At 46.8% G+C, this 15,055-nt stretch overlaps 1 protein-coding gene across 11 annotated transcripts in view; it reads right to left on the bottom strand.

Moving 5' to 3' along the window:
• Nucleotides 1–15,055, bottom strand: part of ITFG2 (integrin alpha FG-GAP repeat containing 2) — an 18,453-nt gene extending 3,398 nt beyond the window's left edge. Inside the window, exons 1-14 of one of the 11 annotated variants that reach the window (XR_007888381.1) lie at nt 14,881–15,055; nt 14,153–14,248; nt 13,675–13,716; nt 12,651–12,828; nt 12,191–12,330; nt 11,620–11,768; nt 10,809–10,903; nt 8,044–8,097; nt 6,461–6,552; nt 5,797–5,914; nt 5,621–5,665; nt 5,050–5,223; nt 3,801–4,897; nt 897–2,180 (exon numbers count right to left, since the gene is read on the bottom strand). Coding sequence is in view for 9 of the 11 variants with exons in the window: in XM_051608085.1 (XP_051464045.1) it covers nt 4,770–4,897; nt 5,050–5,223; nt 5,621–5,665; nt 5,797–5,914; nt 6,461–6,552; nt 8,044–8,097; nt 10,809–10,903; nt 11,620–11,768; nt 12,191–12,330; nt 12,651–12,828; nt 13,675–13,716; nt 14,153–14,248; nt 14,881–14,976 (1,407 nt within the window). In the remaining 2 variants the exon portion in view is untranslated. Of the gene's footprint in view, nt 1–896; nt 4,898–5,049; nt 5,224–5,599; nt 5,666–5,796; nt 5,915–6,460; nt 6,553–8,043; nt 8,098–10,808; nt 10,904–11,619; nt 11,769–12,190; nt 12,331–12,650; nt 12,829–13,674; nt 13,717–14,152; nt 14,249–14,424; nt 14,697–14,880 lie in introns of those variants that run through there. The other 10 variants (XR_007888382.1, XM_051608085.1, XM_051608092.1 and 7 more) reach the window with 10 other exon arrangements.

The raw sequence follows: 15,055 nt of genomic DNA, 5'->3' as shown, positions 1-15,055 counted from the left end.
CCCTTAACCCCTAACTCTAGCCTCTAACCCTAATTGCTTAAACCTAACCTTAACCACTAGCCCATAAACCTAAACCCTAAATCTAAGCTGCTAAATCTAACCTCCTAGCACCCTAACCCCAAAACCTCACCCTAGTCCCTTTGGAAAAGCCTATTCTACAGACACCGTTCTCCATCCCCCCATTCCAGCTGTTTCTATTGCTTTTGAGGGACAAGGGGAAGGAAGGAGCTTTCTGAAGGTCTTTTCCAGTGGAGATAAAAAAATGTTAATACTTTCATATGGAAAGTAGAAATTTAGTACCAACCTCCGAGTGGGACATAGGCACATCCTGTAACATGTCCAACACTGGCTTTCTCATGATGAGGCCCCTCTCTCTAATGTAGAGAACAGAATGTGATCATTTTATGGATAAACTCTCTGACCCACCTTAGTGGTCAGCTCCTACCGGGGCTACTTTCCACTAGAGTGGACACAACAGATGTGAAATGGTCTGCAGGGAAGTGCCTATCACGGCAAGTCTTAGAGAAGCAAATGCTACATGGCAGGTGTGAGATATGTACAGTTGAACTTGCCTGGGAATGGGGAGATGGACTTCTGAGGCTCCTTCCAAGGCCTGTGTGCAAAAAGTAAACCAATTTTAAGAACTTACACTCTGATGAAGCCATAACCAGAACAATTTTTAAGGACTTTTGTGTCACTTAGTTTTGAACAGAATGGGAACTCCAGCTGTCCATATTCCCAGAGGCCTGCTCCTTCTTTCACCACTAGCAGGTGAGTTACAGAACTGAAGACCACTGCATCACCGACATATGTTTGCAGTCAGGTTTCCTTTCAAGAGACTCCAAGAGATGACCTGTAGAGTTCTAGAAATAACTACTTTCAGCAGAGATCGTAAAAATGAGAGCAGGGACAGCCAGTGGGTTTATAATGTCTCAGGAAAATAAAGCAACCCCCTCCTTGCTAGTAAATTGAGTGTCACAACCAAAGCCATGAATCATTTTTCTGCATATATGTCTGACAATACTGCTGGACACTTGCTGTGTGCTGGCACTGGGACATACAAACCTGTCTTGCAAATCCTGCCCTACTGAAAAGCAAACAAAATTTCCTGCTGCATGGGAAGGAACAATTTCTAATTCCAACTCTTGCAGCTTCTGTTGGCTGGCAAGGACCAAGATGCAATGAGTTACAATTTTTCAGTAGGTGTATACTTCACTAAAAATTGTTGCAAGTAGAAGTAGCCTGAAGCATTTACTTCAGAAGTATTGACTGTAGCCAGCCTATTGTCACTTTGGAGTTCAGGCCATGAAAAAAAGAAGTTATATTTTGCCAAGGAACAGTACAGACATTCCAATTAATTCTTCTGTAGACAGTTTTCATTTTCCTTTCAGCAGAAAGGGCACAAGAGCAAAATGCATCTGCAAGTTACTATGTTCTATAAGCAATATAAAACCACGAGGGGAAACCCTCAAACATTAGTAATTTTCCTCTCCAATGGTTTTGAGAGCTGAAGTTTTGGCAAATGCATGATCTGTAGCATCCATAGTTTCACACCTCTGCTTTGCACAACGCAGCATGCCTAGGCTTGCACAGCACTCAGCAATGTTATCCTCAGGCAACAAGAGGGCTAGGCTGCACAGGTTTATCTGTCCAATACGTGCATTGTTTTTGCCCCATTTTCTTGTAAAGATGGTCCTCAGGAAAACATCATCTCTCCCAGATTAACCCCTTCCTGTTTCTTCTCAACAATTAGCCGTCCAACTGTTGATCAATCTGACCTTCCTTCTTTGGAAATAATTTGACCTGTTTGGCAAAGTTTATTTTGCACAAAAGTTTCAGTCATACAGCCATTTGCATTCCCCTTGTGATGTTGCTAATAAAGGTTTATTTTTGGCATGGACAGACAGCACTGAGTTGTTCTCTGTTATGAGTGTAAACAATCCTGTTTTCCTGTTAGGCCTCAAGAAAGGATCACAATACAGCAGCACTGCAATAGCCTGTAAGACCCAGCTACCAGATTGGCTCACCCTGGCTCAGCTCTCAGGCAAATAAAATACTCCAGGCAGTTGCTTCTTCCAACAATGGAACAAGAAAGCACTTCCATGGAGAACACCTGACCCAGCAAAGCCAAACAATGTTGAGTGGGGCCATAGCAGGCACAAGCTGTAGTAGAACTCCACCTGTTTTGGTCAAAACACACAGAACAGAACAGCTCATCATCCATGCAACGATACACATGCCAAGTTGCACAAGCCATGACTGAAAACTCAGGCATTACTATTTTTTGTTTCTTGTAACTATCCTGTTTCTGTCCCTGGTGGAGGAGACAGAAGCCACAGAATTAGGGGGGGGTGAAGGGGTAGGGAAGGAGTAGAACAAGAAAATACACTTTAATTAGAGGGAGAACAGCAGTCTGCTCAGGGTGGAAGAACAGTATTTGCCAAGCACAAGCCTGTTCAGGGACATTGCTACAATGTAATTTCTGTCACTTCATACAAATGCTTCTGGAAACTGTTCTGCTCCACTCTGATGTCATTGTGTCAGTTCCACTAATTTTGAAGTGCAAGATTAAAATCAGGCAGTAACAGTGCTGGGTGGAAAGTAACCCAGAACACAGCAAAACCAAACTGCTGACCCCACCTGTAGGGACACTTGCTTCTCCTCAGCTGAGCCGCAAGGGGAGGAGATAAGAGTAACAACTGTTACTTATTCACATGAAGGGAGAGAAAGGAGAATCTTTACTTGTCTAGTGATCAGAAAGAGAAGATTTAGGTTTTGGTAAAGAGAGACCTGAAAATAGCAAAACCCCAAAATACACTGTGATCCAGTTAACATCCCCACAAGACTCACTAGGAAAGGACTATGAGACTGATGAGGGCCCAATGAGTTACACTTGACTACTTTGCCTGAAATAGCTGTGATTGCCCACAGGGAAGGGTGGCTGTACATCTCAGCATTGTGAGAGATGAGTTTCTTGAGGTTCTAGTCCAAAGCTGACAGGCTTCAAGACAACACCTTGCTTTAGCCCAACAGTAGATGGTCTCTATCAACTCTACATAGCTGACAAACTGAAGCCCTGCTGCTTTGACCACCATGGTTATCACAGAACCATTAAGGCCCGAGAGCTCCTGCCTGAAAGGCTGAGTTGTACATAAGCACTCAGTACGACAGGTGCACATTCAAGAAATGCTTCTCAGTGAGGTCATTAAAATGAAGAGAAACTTCCCCTGTAGTTAGAGAGTCAGAAGACAGCAGTTCAAGAACCAAGAACAGTGCCAGCTGGTACAGAGCAGGTCATACCATTTCACTGCTCCATGCTTCAACTTTCACAGCTATTAATCACAGAGGACAGAATCTGTCCTCTATGAGGCTTGTTTAAATCTATGGATGGAAATCGGAAAGAAAAGCTAGAGCTTATTATGTAGATCCTGCCCTTCTACCACATAGAGCTACTCTAACAACAGTCCTTTTGACCCTTTCCTCTGTATAAAGTTCTTTATCCCAGCCAGGGCTGCCCTTGGGTGTTCTTCAGAGTATAGCACAGCAGGTTTTGAACAGCCTGCAGTATTTTAAATGTTATGTCAAGAGACAACACTGAATTATACTTGCTCTGGCTCTGATACAGCCCTTTCATAAGGGTCCATCCATCATACATGTCCAATGAGACATCCCACAAGTGAGAGAATAGATGTAAACCAGCAGCTGAGCCTCCTGCTCCCATCCTAGTAAGCTGAGTTAGGCAACGGGCAAGCTGAGACGGGGAAAAGCAGAACACAAGCAGCACACAGAAAGGCTCCTACCTGGGCTTTTGTGCATGAACAGCCTGGGTGAGTAATGGACTTTTCCAGACTCTGCACACCAGCCAGTGGAACAACATCTCCATTCCACCTCTTCCAGTTGTGCAGAACTCAAAATACCACAGCCCTCTACACAAGAGGTAACTGTGGCATTGCCACTGCTTACTATGGACTGGCCAAGCTGTCACAGCGTCATGGTTAAAACAGATTCATCTTACTGCCCAATTCACAGCTGCTTTGGTAAGTCACAGGCATCTCTGGCATCACCCTGCCCAAGAAGATGGAGACAAGCAGTGCCTCTTGAGTACAGCTGGGGTTCACTGGAGCTCTTACCTCTTGACACCTTATTAGTGGCAAGTCGTGGTTCTTTCTTATACATGTCTCCAGCTCCTCAGAACAAGAGGTGGTTTGTGAGAAACTGCTTGGTAGAAGAGCAGCAGCTGAGCAAAGGCAAACAATGCCTGTGTCTACTTTAAACACACCTAAGTGGCCAAGAAGGTCCTTGCCCACTTCCTAATTCAGTTCCTCCATCTGCAGTTCCTGTACTGTGATCCCACTACAAAATCAGAAATAATCACTAACAGCAGTTGTAAGAATAGGCCAAAAAGAGACGGAGCTAAACTATTCTCTCCATCTACATCCTCAGTGCTCCTTCACAGTCACCCATAAAGCAATTCAGCTAGCAGAGAAAAATGGAAACTGTTCATGGGAGGCCAATGAGCAGGACCCTGGACTCTCGATATTCTGGTAGCTTCTTCAGCCAGAAGCAAATTAACCCACCACCTTCACTCAAGCCTACAGCCAAGCATATGCCTCCACAGCACCCAGCCTGTACACCCTTTGCTGTCTGGCAACTTTGACAAAGATGGGAAAAGAAGAGTCTCATCCTCAGTAGATGTCCAATTCCATTCGGAGAAGAGTTTTTGTTGGTATTGAAGATGTCAGCCTCCATGTGACTTATTATAAGGGATTCTAGATGACAGCAGAGGAATCTGTTCCAGTAGAGTCCTGACACTGCGAGGGGCTGCTCTGCTGCTGTTTCTCAGGAAAATACAGTGTTTTGTGAATCAGATCTTTGACAGCAGAAACATCACTTCTGTCTATGGAAGAGAGAAAGGCAGGTGTTAGGGATTCTCAACAGGAAGTATGAAAACCCTTCTTCCTCAAGAAGGAACTCTAGTTCCCAGAATGTAACCTGCCAGCAGCCTTTCCACTCTTTTTTTCCTGTACATCCTTCACACTTCTCACTCACCCACACCTAGCTGCTGCAGGAGTTTTCCAAACTCTGGGTCACAATCCAGGATTTTCAACAGGTTGGTGGACTCCATTCTCTCCAGCTGCACATCCCAGTAGATGTAGATCTTCTGATTGAAGCTGACATAAACCAGGCAGGGGCTGTTGCTTCCTCCTTTGCATGCATAGAGGCCTAGGAAGCAGAAGCGTGGAGATCTGACTACTTCCAGAAGGACAGAAAAAGCAAAAAGGGAAGTTCCAAAGCTGTTAGCAAAAAGCAGCAAGCACCTGGAGTGAGGGACAAAGACATGGATTTGGGTATATGAAGTCCCTTTGAGACAATCCAAGAAAGTGTCTCTGAACTGTTATTAATGCCTGGGGCTCAGGGATTTTCAAGCTGCTTCATGCATGCCTGACATAGGGGACTGAGCCAAAGCTCAGGTTGGTTCTGTGGGGCTCCTCATCTCCACTTAAGAACAGTTTAGAAGTTAACAAAGCCGTGGAGAAGACAAGAGGCCACTCTAATGCTTATAAAAAGGACAGGAAAAAACCCAAATACCATCACAAACCTCAGAATCACCTCCTCTCACCCTTACTTTTCCCAGATGGCACAGAGGAAAGACTAGCTGGTCTTTCTGCAACACACACAACACAGGGAAATTATTCCCCACTGCAAGAAGACAAAGGATTCCAGGTCTCCCAGAGAGGAGAAGCAGCTCTGAGGGAGAAATGCTGTGAGGGCTGGTTTTGCAGTCAGGCTTCCCACCTGCACAGAACGCACTGACATTCTCATCTGCTTGAAATCTGGCAACAGTCCGGTTATGGTCGATGATGTAGGTCTGACCATCCCACGCACAGGCAATCACCTCTTCATGCCCATTGCCCTGCAGGAACCAGAAGATCACGTATTAGCACAGACATCAATTAATCCCAGTCAAGAATCTTTCCTGCTTGTTCAGAGATGGAAGACTAATGTCTGAACAAGATGTCACTTTTTCCCTTGTCCAGACATTTTGCAACTGCCCAGCCTCTTTGCACTTGAAGACCATAATTATTTTCTCTATTGTAATCCTTATGTATCATGAGATCTTGCAGACAATCAGGGTATTATCAGTGTGCAGAACTGCATTCAACTTTGCAGCAAGATAAAAGAGCAGCTGCAGGATGCAAAAATTCATAGCAGGATGCTGGGCTCACTAGGTCAAACAGAGTCATGACACAGACAAACACAGCTCAACCTCTTGCAGGTGAGCAGACTGACAGGAGTGCACAATGCACCAACACAGTCAGAGCACTCTGCATGTTATCCTGAGATAATCCCATATTTGTTCTGCTGAGTCATACTCCCTCTGCCCTTCCTAAATTCATATACACAATGCTATGCTGAGTTTTTCTCTTCACCTCTCCCAGCCTTATTCATAGACACTCACAGTAACATCCAGCTTTTCCAGAGCAAACAGCTGGTGATCCACCTGCACAGACCAGAGCAACTTGTCTGCTCCCTCCATGAGTTTCAATGTCCCTGAAGGGAAAAATAAATAAATAAACATTGTATTGAAAATAGTAAAAGGGAGCAAGACATTTGCTAACACACTACTTAGGGTCTGCAGGCAGAGGGCTGGTCCGCTGGTACGACTACGGTTGATAATAGATGACACAGTCCCAGTTCTGGGAAGGACAGCAGTCCATTACCTTGTCATCAGTAACTGGAAACAGAAAGGAAAAAATGGCAGCAGCCCTGCTAATTGGATTGTGCTCTAAGACAAGAAGAAGACTGGCCAAAACAGACTCCCAAAATACAGTACATCAACAGATCTCACATGAGACAGTGAGCAAACCCAAGTTTTACACAATGTCCCACAGGGGGGAGTGACCATGAGAGGGTGGAACATAAACATTAATCTATCCTCACAGCCTTGGTAAGGCTCATGAATGAGCCATAGTGAGGCAGGAAGCCTTGCCAGATGCAGAAGGTTCAGAGCTCAGGTACAAAGAATAATCCCTAGAAGGATATCCTTCTGCAGATGGACATCTAGCCCAAATAGGCCAGGCTGCCTGTTTGGGAAGAGAGAAACACAGCATCTTCTCTCCAATATTGTTGGTTTTTGGATAGAAATGCTGTGTTCAGCTCATTAGATTGAGTCCCATTGCAGTCTGTCCTATCACTTCTCATCAGGGGCACAGCAAAAGAAATTGGCTTCAAGGCCTGTGGCAGGCCAGCTACCTCTACCAATACTAAAGTTCCAGCATTCCTTTACTGCTTTTGGAAACAACGCAAGTCCTTTCAAACACAAGGACAACTCTGCTGTGGTTTAGTGGCTCCTGTCTACATGAATGGCACTGCTGAACTGACATCTCAAACAGTTGGACCACTGGGTAAGCAGGCAATTTAGCAGTCAGTTGATGAAAGTTCTAATCTCACTTTTCAGCTCAAGCTTTCAGTGTGCCTTTGGACCAGTGAGCAATGACCTAGCCTCTTCATTTTCAGGGCTGCTCGCTGCAGTATGGCTTTCATACTTCTAACCCCATAGGCCATGGAACTATACAAGTAATTAATGTTTGTAAAATGCTTTGAAATCTGCAGATCAATCAACTGTGCTAGGGGAGAGAGAAAGGCAGATATTAGTAACGGATAGAAAATGCAACATGTTTCCAGGAGAGAGGAAGCCTGTGCAATATCAGACCAAATTCAGCAAGGAACAAAAAGATAGGCTCATCTTTAATATGTTTCATCATATCCTCAGATATAGATGTGTTATCACACACCTGGTTTATAGGGGATTTGTTCACAGTGACAACTTTGACCTTGGCTTCTGTCTTAGCTTTATGCCTTCATGTAAAACATGTCAGCAGCAGGAGTTTTTAAGTCAAAATCTCTTGCTTGACCTAGGAAGAGTTTCTGAAGCCCAGCTCCCCCATCTTTCAAGACCAAAAGCACTGAGCCTCTGGTTCACTGCTCTGAACTAGTGACAGGCCCACAGGCTTTTCTCCCAGGACAGTGGTTAAGACTTACCATCCAGAGTACAGAGGGCAAAGAGACCTGAGCCACTATTCTCACTGGAGCAACCTGTAAGTGCAGAAGAGAATTACAGGAGTTGATGTACTTTTATTAATTTTGTCCCCTCTCTCCTGAAAAGAGAGATCCAAAACAAGGATGGGAAAAAAAAAGGAGGCAGGATGGATCAGCAGCCTGCCTCTTTTTTGCCCACCGTGGACACTTTTGCTCAGGAGATATCAGCAGATTTGTGCAACCATGCTAGCTCTTATTTGTAGGGTACTAGCATCTCAAAAACTAAGGCCTTCGGCTTGAACTGATGTAGGCATGTCTGGCTCTGCTGGCTGTTCCTAGGAGTCTGTCTGTACCACATAAGCACTTGTAGGCTGTGGGAAACTGCCCATGGCAGTTCTGAGTGTAGGATCCTCTCCAGGCTGCAGAAATGCATAAGCACAGGCAGGACCACCACAAGGAAAAAAGTGAAGAACAGCTGAAGCCAAACAAGAGTATTACAACTATACCCTCACTCTTTCTTTCAAGGACAGGAATACAGCCTTCAGCTGTTCTAGGAAGGTAGATGGGGAAAAAAAAAGAGAGAACCTGTCAGAAGGACAAAGTGTTTGCACAAAAGCACTTTCATGGCAACTCCCAAATGAGTCTGTGGAGATCAAGCTCCCAAACCTATTATTTCTGGTACAGCAAAACTGCAGAGAATCTGTGATCCTCTCCCAGCTAACAATATATACTAGACAGCCATCGCTTTATGAGCAGATTAGACATCTGCCTTCACACTTACCGATACACTCTGCCCTGGATTTCCTGGGCTATGCTTATACAGCTGTGAACTTCCTGAAACAGTACCCTCTCCAAAGCCTGTATATCACAGTTGTGTGCAGGACAGCACTGACAAACATGAATTAATTACAACTGAAAAGGAGAACACTGGGCTGCATCAGCCATTCAGTACACGCTCTGCCTAGCTACCAGTCAGAAAAAGACATTGAAGATCAGGTTCTGTAAGTGATGTCACACTTAGCAGGGGAGGACTGGAGCTGTATTCAACTATGTCCTTCACAGTGACAACGTAGGAAAGACACTGGCTCCCCGAGGTCTGCAGGAACCCAGGAAACCTGACAGTCAAGGACAAGCCAGCACAGTTGAAAGCAAATATGCAGCTTCACCAGACTAATGTAAGAATGAGAGCCTATCTCCACTGCCAGTGGGACAGCTCCAAGCTACAACACCCTGCACACTCCCAGGATTCAGACCACTGTATCTGACCGCCCTTGAAGTACTGTGTCCAGTTCTGGAGTCCCCTGTACAAGAAGGACACGAAGCTCTTGAAAAGAGTCCAGAGGAGGGCCACAAAGGTGATGACAGGGCTGGAGCACCTCTGCTATGAAGACAGGCTGAGAGAGTTGGGGTTGTTCGGCCTGGAAAAGATCTGGGGAAACCTTATAGCAGCCTTCCAGTACCTGAAGGGGCTACAGGAAAACTGGAGAGGGACTTTTTACGAGGGCTTGTAGTGAGAGGACAAGGGGGAATGGCTTAAAACTGGAAGAGAGGAGATTTTGGTTAGATACTAGGAGTAAATTGTTTAGTGTGAGGGTGGTGAGGCACTGGAACAGGTTGCCCAGGGAAATTGTGGAAGCCCCATCCCTGCAAGTGTTCAAAGGCAGGTAAGATGGGGCTCTGAACAACCTGATCCAGTAGGAGCTGTACCCACCCATGCAGAGGGCTTGAATCTAGATTATCTTTAAGGTTCCTTCCAACCCATGCTATGATTCTATTATTCTATTTCTGCAGATCAGCTTAAAGCCAACAGCCAGCTAGTTGAGTGCCCTATTGCCCCCAGCTGACATTCATCCAGACAGGCTAAGATTCAAAAGATCTGCTGTGTCCCTCTTAGAAACTGGTCAGCACGGCACTTTTCAGCTATTTCATTACTGATGGTCCAGCACCAGTAGGCTTTCCACAACTTTATTTCCATCTCTTATTCTGTGTGCCTTCATTTTGTGCCTTCCTGTATTATGCCCACACACTCCAGGTAAAAGTGAAAGCTGCTTATTCTCCATAGGTACCAAACCAGGGTTCAACAGGTGCACCAGGCGTAGCTCAGAGCACAAAGGAGTTACACAATGGAAGCACTGGCAGCATGTAAGAAAAGTGTGGACACAACAGCAGTGTGTCAAGGGCTGAGAGAAACCAGCAGCCGTGGAGAGTTTAGATACAACAGCTTAACAGAATACATTGGAAGGAGACAGAAGGCAATGATATAGATGAAATATGGAAGCAGTTCTGGAGGGTTGCGACTATATAGAAGGAAGAGTAGGAAATAGCTGTGAAGTATGGGGCATCAAATGCTGAAAAGCACAAAAGGAAGAATAAAGATGCATCTGTGGAGAGGAAGAAATGAATCTAAGGAATAAGAAGAGCTGCAGCCATGCAAATGTAATGATCAAGGATGTCTGTAGGACTAAGGCATGGCAGCCATTCAGGATGACTAAACGCAGGCCAGTAGAGGCTGCAGAGAAACTGTTGTGCTAGGTGAAAAGTAAGAGCTACTTAGGGAAGGACAAAGGCTATAAATAGTTCAAATGCAAATATCCAGCTGTCTTTCTTTGGAAGCTGGGTAACAGAAGCCAAGTTCCCTTTATTCTTGCAGTTGTTTCCCACTTGTTATTTTTCAGCCGTGGGAAATCTGATTTCATGCTGGACTCATATATTGAAAAACTATTAGGGGCAACTGTCGGGCCAGAGACCCCAAGCTGCTAACCTCTCACCTCGGCCAATGCTACCAATCAGATGAGTGGAAACATTCTTGTTGTGAATCCGTCCAGATGTTTGGTGTAGAACAACATCTCGAACAGGGGCCTCACTAAGGAAAAGAGAGACAGATGTCAGGGAAAGGTTAGGGAACCACACCTGGGACTGTGCTAGAACAATCTCAAGAGCAGTGTACTCCAAAGCTCTACAAATCCAGAGACTGACAGAGTTCGCACCCAGGTTAGTCCTTTAATGATAAAGGCCAAGAAGAAGAACTTATGGCACTGCAGGTATGAAAGAAACTTGCTAATGTTTAAAAAATAAAACCAAAATAATTTCATGTACCAGCTACTGGGAAGAGTTAAAAAAAAAAAAAAGTCAGTAAAACATGTACTCCAATCAAGGAAAAAAAGACAATTATTATAATTACTGTCACATAAGACTGGGTGCTTTTCACTTAGAAGTGCCTGCCAGGGGTTGAACAGGTCTAGGTTACTCACTTCCCCACCTTGGCCCCCAATACTGCCCCCCTCAGTGAGCTTGATTTAGCACCCACCTTGCGCAACCCCAGGAGAAGAGAGAAAACAAGGACGTTAGTGATAGAGATTGCTTTGTGATAGAGACATGACGAGTATTCATGGAAGTCTGGATGCAGGTGGGCTCAAGTCATGAACTCTCAGCAGTAGAGCAGCTAGGTCACTGAATCTTAGACAAATGAGAGCACAAAGAACACACACCCCCAGGAAGGTGGTGTGGTCATGCCACCTTGTGACAGTCATCTCCAGCAGAATCTCCTCATCTACCCATGCAGTAATTAATACTCTTCACCTGCTTGGGGCAGAGTTGTCTCTTCCCTCTGTTGTGGCCTGCTGCTCAGTGTCCCAGGTGCACAGCAGAATAGCATAACCACAACCTGGCTGAGACACCATCATCTCCGGTGAGCCATCAGGACCTGGGTTCACAGAGAGGCTGTCCACCTATACTGGCAGAGGAAAAACATGGATAGAGTGGAACTGAGAATTTTACACACCTCAGAAGGGTTCACTGTGCTCCCTGTATAGATCTTCTGATAGAGCTGAGAAGGAGCTGAACAAATTCAGCTAGAAGCAAAATGTACAAGTTACAGTAAAAGGTTATGCTTCCCTACCAAAAGCCACTAAAGAACATACTAGTATTTTCCACTAATGCTCTCTAGTTGGTGAGAGCAACTGACTGTTACCCAGACCAACCCACCAGCTGCTCCACATGCACAGGACAACCACTGGACAAATTTCCTTTCAAGCCATCAACACAACAATTGCTTTGTTCATAGGGACGAGATTTTATGCTTCTTCCCTTAGGAGAGCTACCTCTTGAAGACTGTATGACAAGTCCTGCGCTGAACATCCCGTTTACTTACCTGACCTTCTAGCAGCCATTTCTTCAACAGGAGCAGCTGCCCAGAGACATGGTCTGAATTCTCCGACAAGTCTTCCCAGCGGAAGGCACGTACTACCCTGTCAGTGTAACCCACTACCAACTCACACTTCCCATCTCCATCTGCAAGAAATACAAGGAGATAGATGGGCTCTCTCAGGCTTCCATAGCACCAAGACCCCCAGTATTCAGAAACTACCGTGCTGGTTTCCATCAGGTAGCATCCGTCAGGATCCCAATCCTGTAATGAGAATTTGCACTTCAGGAAAATTCCTGAAGTTCTTGCTTCTCTCCATGACTTGGGTATGGTTTGTTGGAGCACTTGCTTCAGGAAGATGGTAATTTCCTTCTGTGACTCCCACACTGTTTCTGTCTCTCTCCCCCACGATCTCATACTTACACACTCCCTCACACTGCATTCCCATTCCAGCTTCCCAACTCACCAATGTCACTGATCAGCATGACCTTGGTGTTGGCAGGAATGTGCTGCTTGAACACTGGCTTCTGCTCTTCTGCTGCTGAAACCTCATGGTGGCCCGAAGCATCTGGGTGTTTTGAAGTTGGAGAAGTCAGGTCAAAAAGATGAAACCAGCCTTCTGCACTCACTGCCACCACGAGATTCTAAAAGAGAAGAGAAAAGCCTTTTGATTTCTCCTTTTTAAGAAACTGCAGAAGCTGCACCACTACTGGAGGAGGAAAGATTCAAGGGCAGATCCAACAAGATCAATGCCTGCTACAGAGGGAAAAGCAGAAAGGTTTTGGCCAGTGTACAAATGACTCAGGTACTGCAGGGTCCAAACTTCTTGTTCAGCTTTGTCAGACTAGGATATTAAGCTGATGTGTGCACACAATCCCCAAACAATGCCCACTTCAGCTCTGCTCCCCACTGAAACACACATAGCTACCCTGCTTCAGGCAGGGTGCCTAAACTGAGAGTTCTGGACTCAGTGGTCCCTGGTTTAACACCCAGAAACAGCAATCCAGCAAAAAGAGTCATATTAGACCCAGTGGAATTTGCTTGGGAGTCTAGACTATTCTGTGGCTCAGCCTTGTTTATGTGACCCTAAATGCCCACAGCCAAGGGGCAGAAGGCCATGGCCTACACCAGGGACCAGTACAGAGCAGGGCAAAAGCCACTGAGGAAAATGAGCAACCTTCAGCCAACCACCAAAGCCTTCTGGTGCTCACACAGGAAAACATATTCATGAACAGTGCTTTCTAAAGACCGAATAGATTTTCTTGCTCACTAAAACCCGCGTATGGCTCACAGACAGATAAATGTTCTATGTACACATAAAAACAGTTTCAAAACAACAGTACTAAAGCTCTGTGAGCAAGGGCAGATCTCAGAGAGAAAGAACCTGCAACCTGTCCTCCTCCACACTCAGGATATGACATGACCCTTATTTCCTAAGCACCTCTCATGTGCCCTACAGACACAGGTGGGAAGAGTTTGGCTGCTCTCACCTTTCCTTTATTGCATACATCTCCCACACCAACACATGTGAGCTGCAAGAGAAAAGAAATACATGAGAGAAGGCAACCCAAACCAGTGTCTGTGCAGGATTATACCTACTCTCTGCTTTACTGCCTCCTCTCTCATAAACTACTTCTTTAATCTTTCCAAGGACAAAGGGAGCAGAATCAGGGACAGAATCCCATTTGCCACACAACTGCCCAGAGCCCTGCGGGCAAAATGCCCAGTGCACAGGAGCACAGTCAAGGTTAGACGGGATCTCAGTTCCTGTGGTTGCTCAGTACTTTGCTCATCACTGCCCTACCATGGTGCCAGCTGTGGGAAAAAACAGGGCCTTGTGCAATTATGTGAAAGGCATCAGACCCAGTTCTGGCTGCCATTATCCTCTGGCCTAGGCAGTGGTCAAGGACAACTGGCTACACATACACCAAAAGACTTGGTTATTTAAAAATTGTGTCAAGAACTGACCATTCCTTGGCAAGATCGCACAGCCCAGGGTTTGCTGTCATCGTTCTTGTAAACATAGAGTTTCCCATTGGTGTCTCCCACCACTAGTTCATTCAGCTGTACAAGAAAACAGAGTTAGTAAGAAGTTCACAATCGCAGTAACAATCCCACACAGCAATAATTACAGAATTCGTATCTAGAAATCATTCTGCGGGAAGAAGCAGCAAAGCACAACTAATCGGAGAGAGGCCTGGGAAAAAAACAAAACAAAACAAAGGCCTAACAGCACCAACCAGCTGCAGCCCATAATCGCTGAAACACCCGGTTTGTGAGGGACTCTGGGGGCCCTACGATCCAACCCCTGCCTCTCTGACGTTGCTCAAGCGCTGGGCAAGCTCTTGCGGGACTCGGGGCTGGACGTGGCACCTCCCCGGGGCACCCGCTCTGCCGCCGCTTTCACGCCCTTCGCGGGGGCGGCTGCGAGCGGCCCCGCGGTGCCCCGGGCGCGGCACAGGCCGCCCGGGCCCGGCTCCCCCGCCCCTCCTGGGGCAGCTCCCGCGCCTGGGCTGCTCGCCACCCGCACCGGGCCCGGCGCTCGGCCTGCGGGAACACCCCAGCAGGCGGCCTGCGTCCCACGGGCCCGTCCCCGCGGCGGGGCCCGCCCCCCGGCCTGCCTGCCTGCCTGCCTTCCCTCGCTCCCTCCCGCCGCCCCGCCAGCCCCGCCCCGCGCGCCTCCAGCCCCGCCGCACCGTGTCGTTGTCGGCATCCCCCAGGCAGATGGCGTGCGGGAAGAGGCTGCCGCCGAAGTCGAGCGCCACGCGCTGCACGTAGCTGACGGACCGCATGCCGCCCGCCGCCGGGCCGCCCGCCAGCCCGAGGCGGCGGCGGGAGGGCCCCGGGTGCCGCCGCGGGCCGCAGCGCAGC

The sequence above is a fragment of the Apus apus genome, chromosome 1 (genome assembly GCF_020740795.1).
Source record: "Apus apus isolate bApuApu2 chromosome 1, bApuApu2.pri.cur, whole genome shotgun sequence".
In the NCBI taxonomy this organism is placed as follows: Eukaryota; Metazoa; Chordata; class Aves; order Apodiformes; family Apodidae; genus Apus; species Apus apus.
Note: the sequence above shows the minus strand (reverse complement) of the source record. Positions and strands in the feature narration are given on the sequence as shown.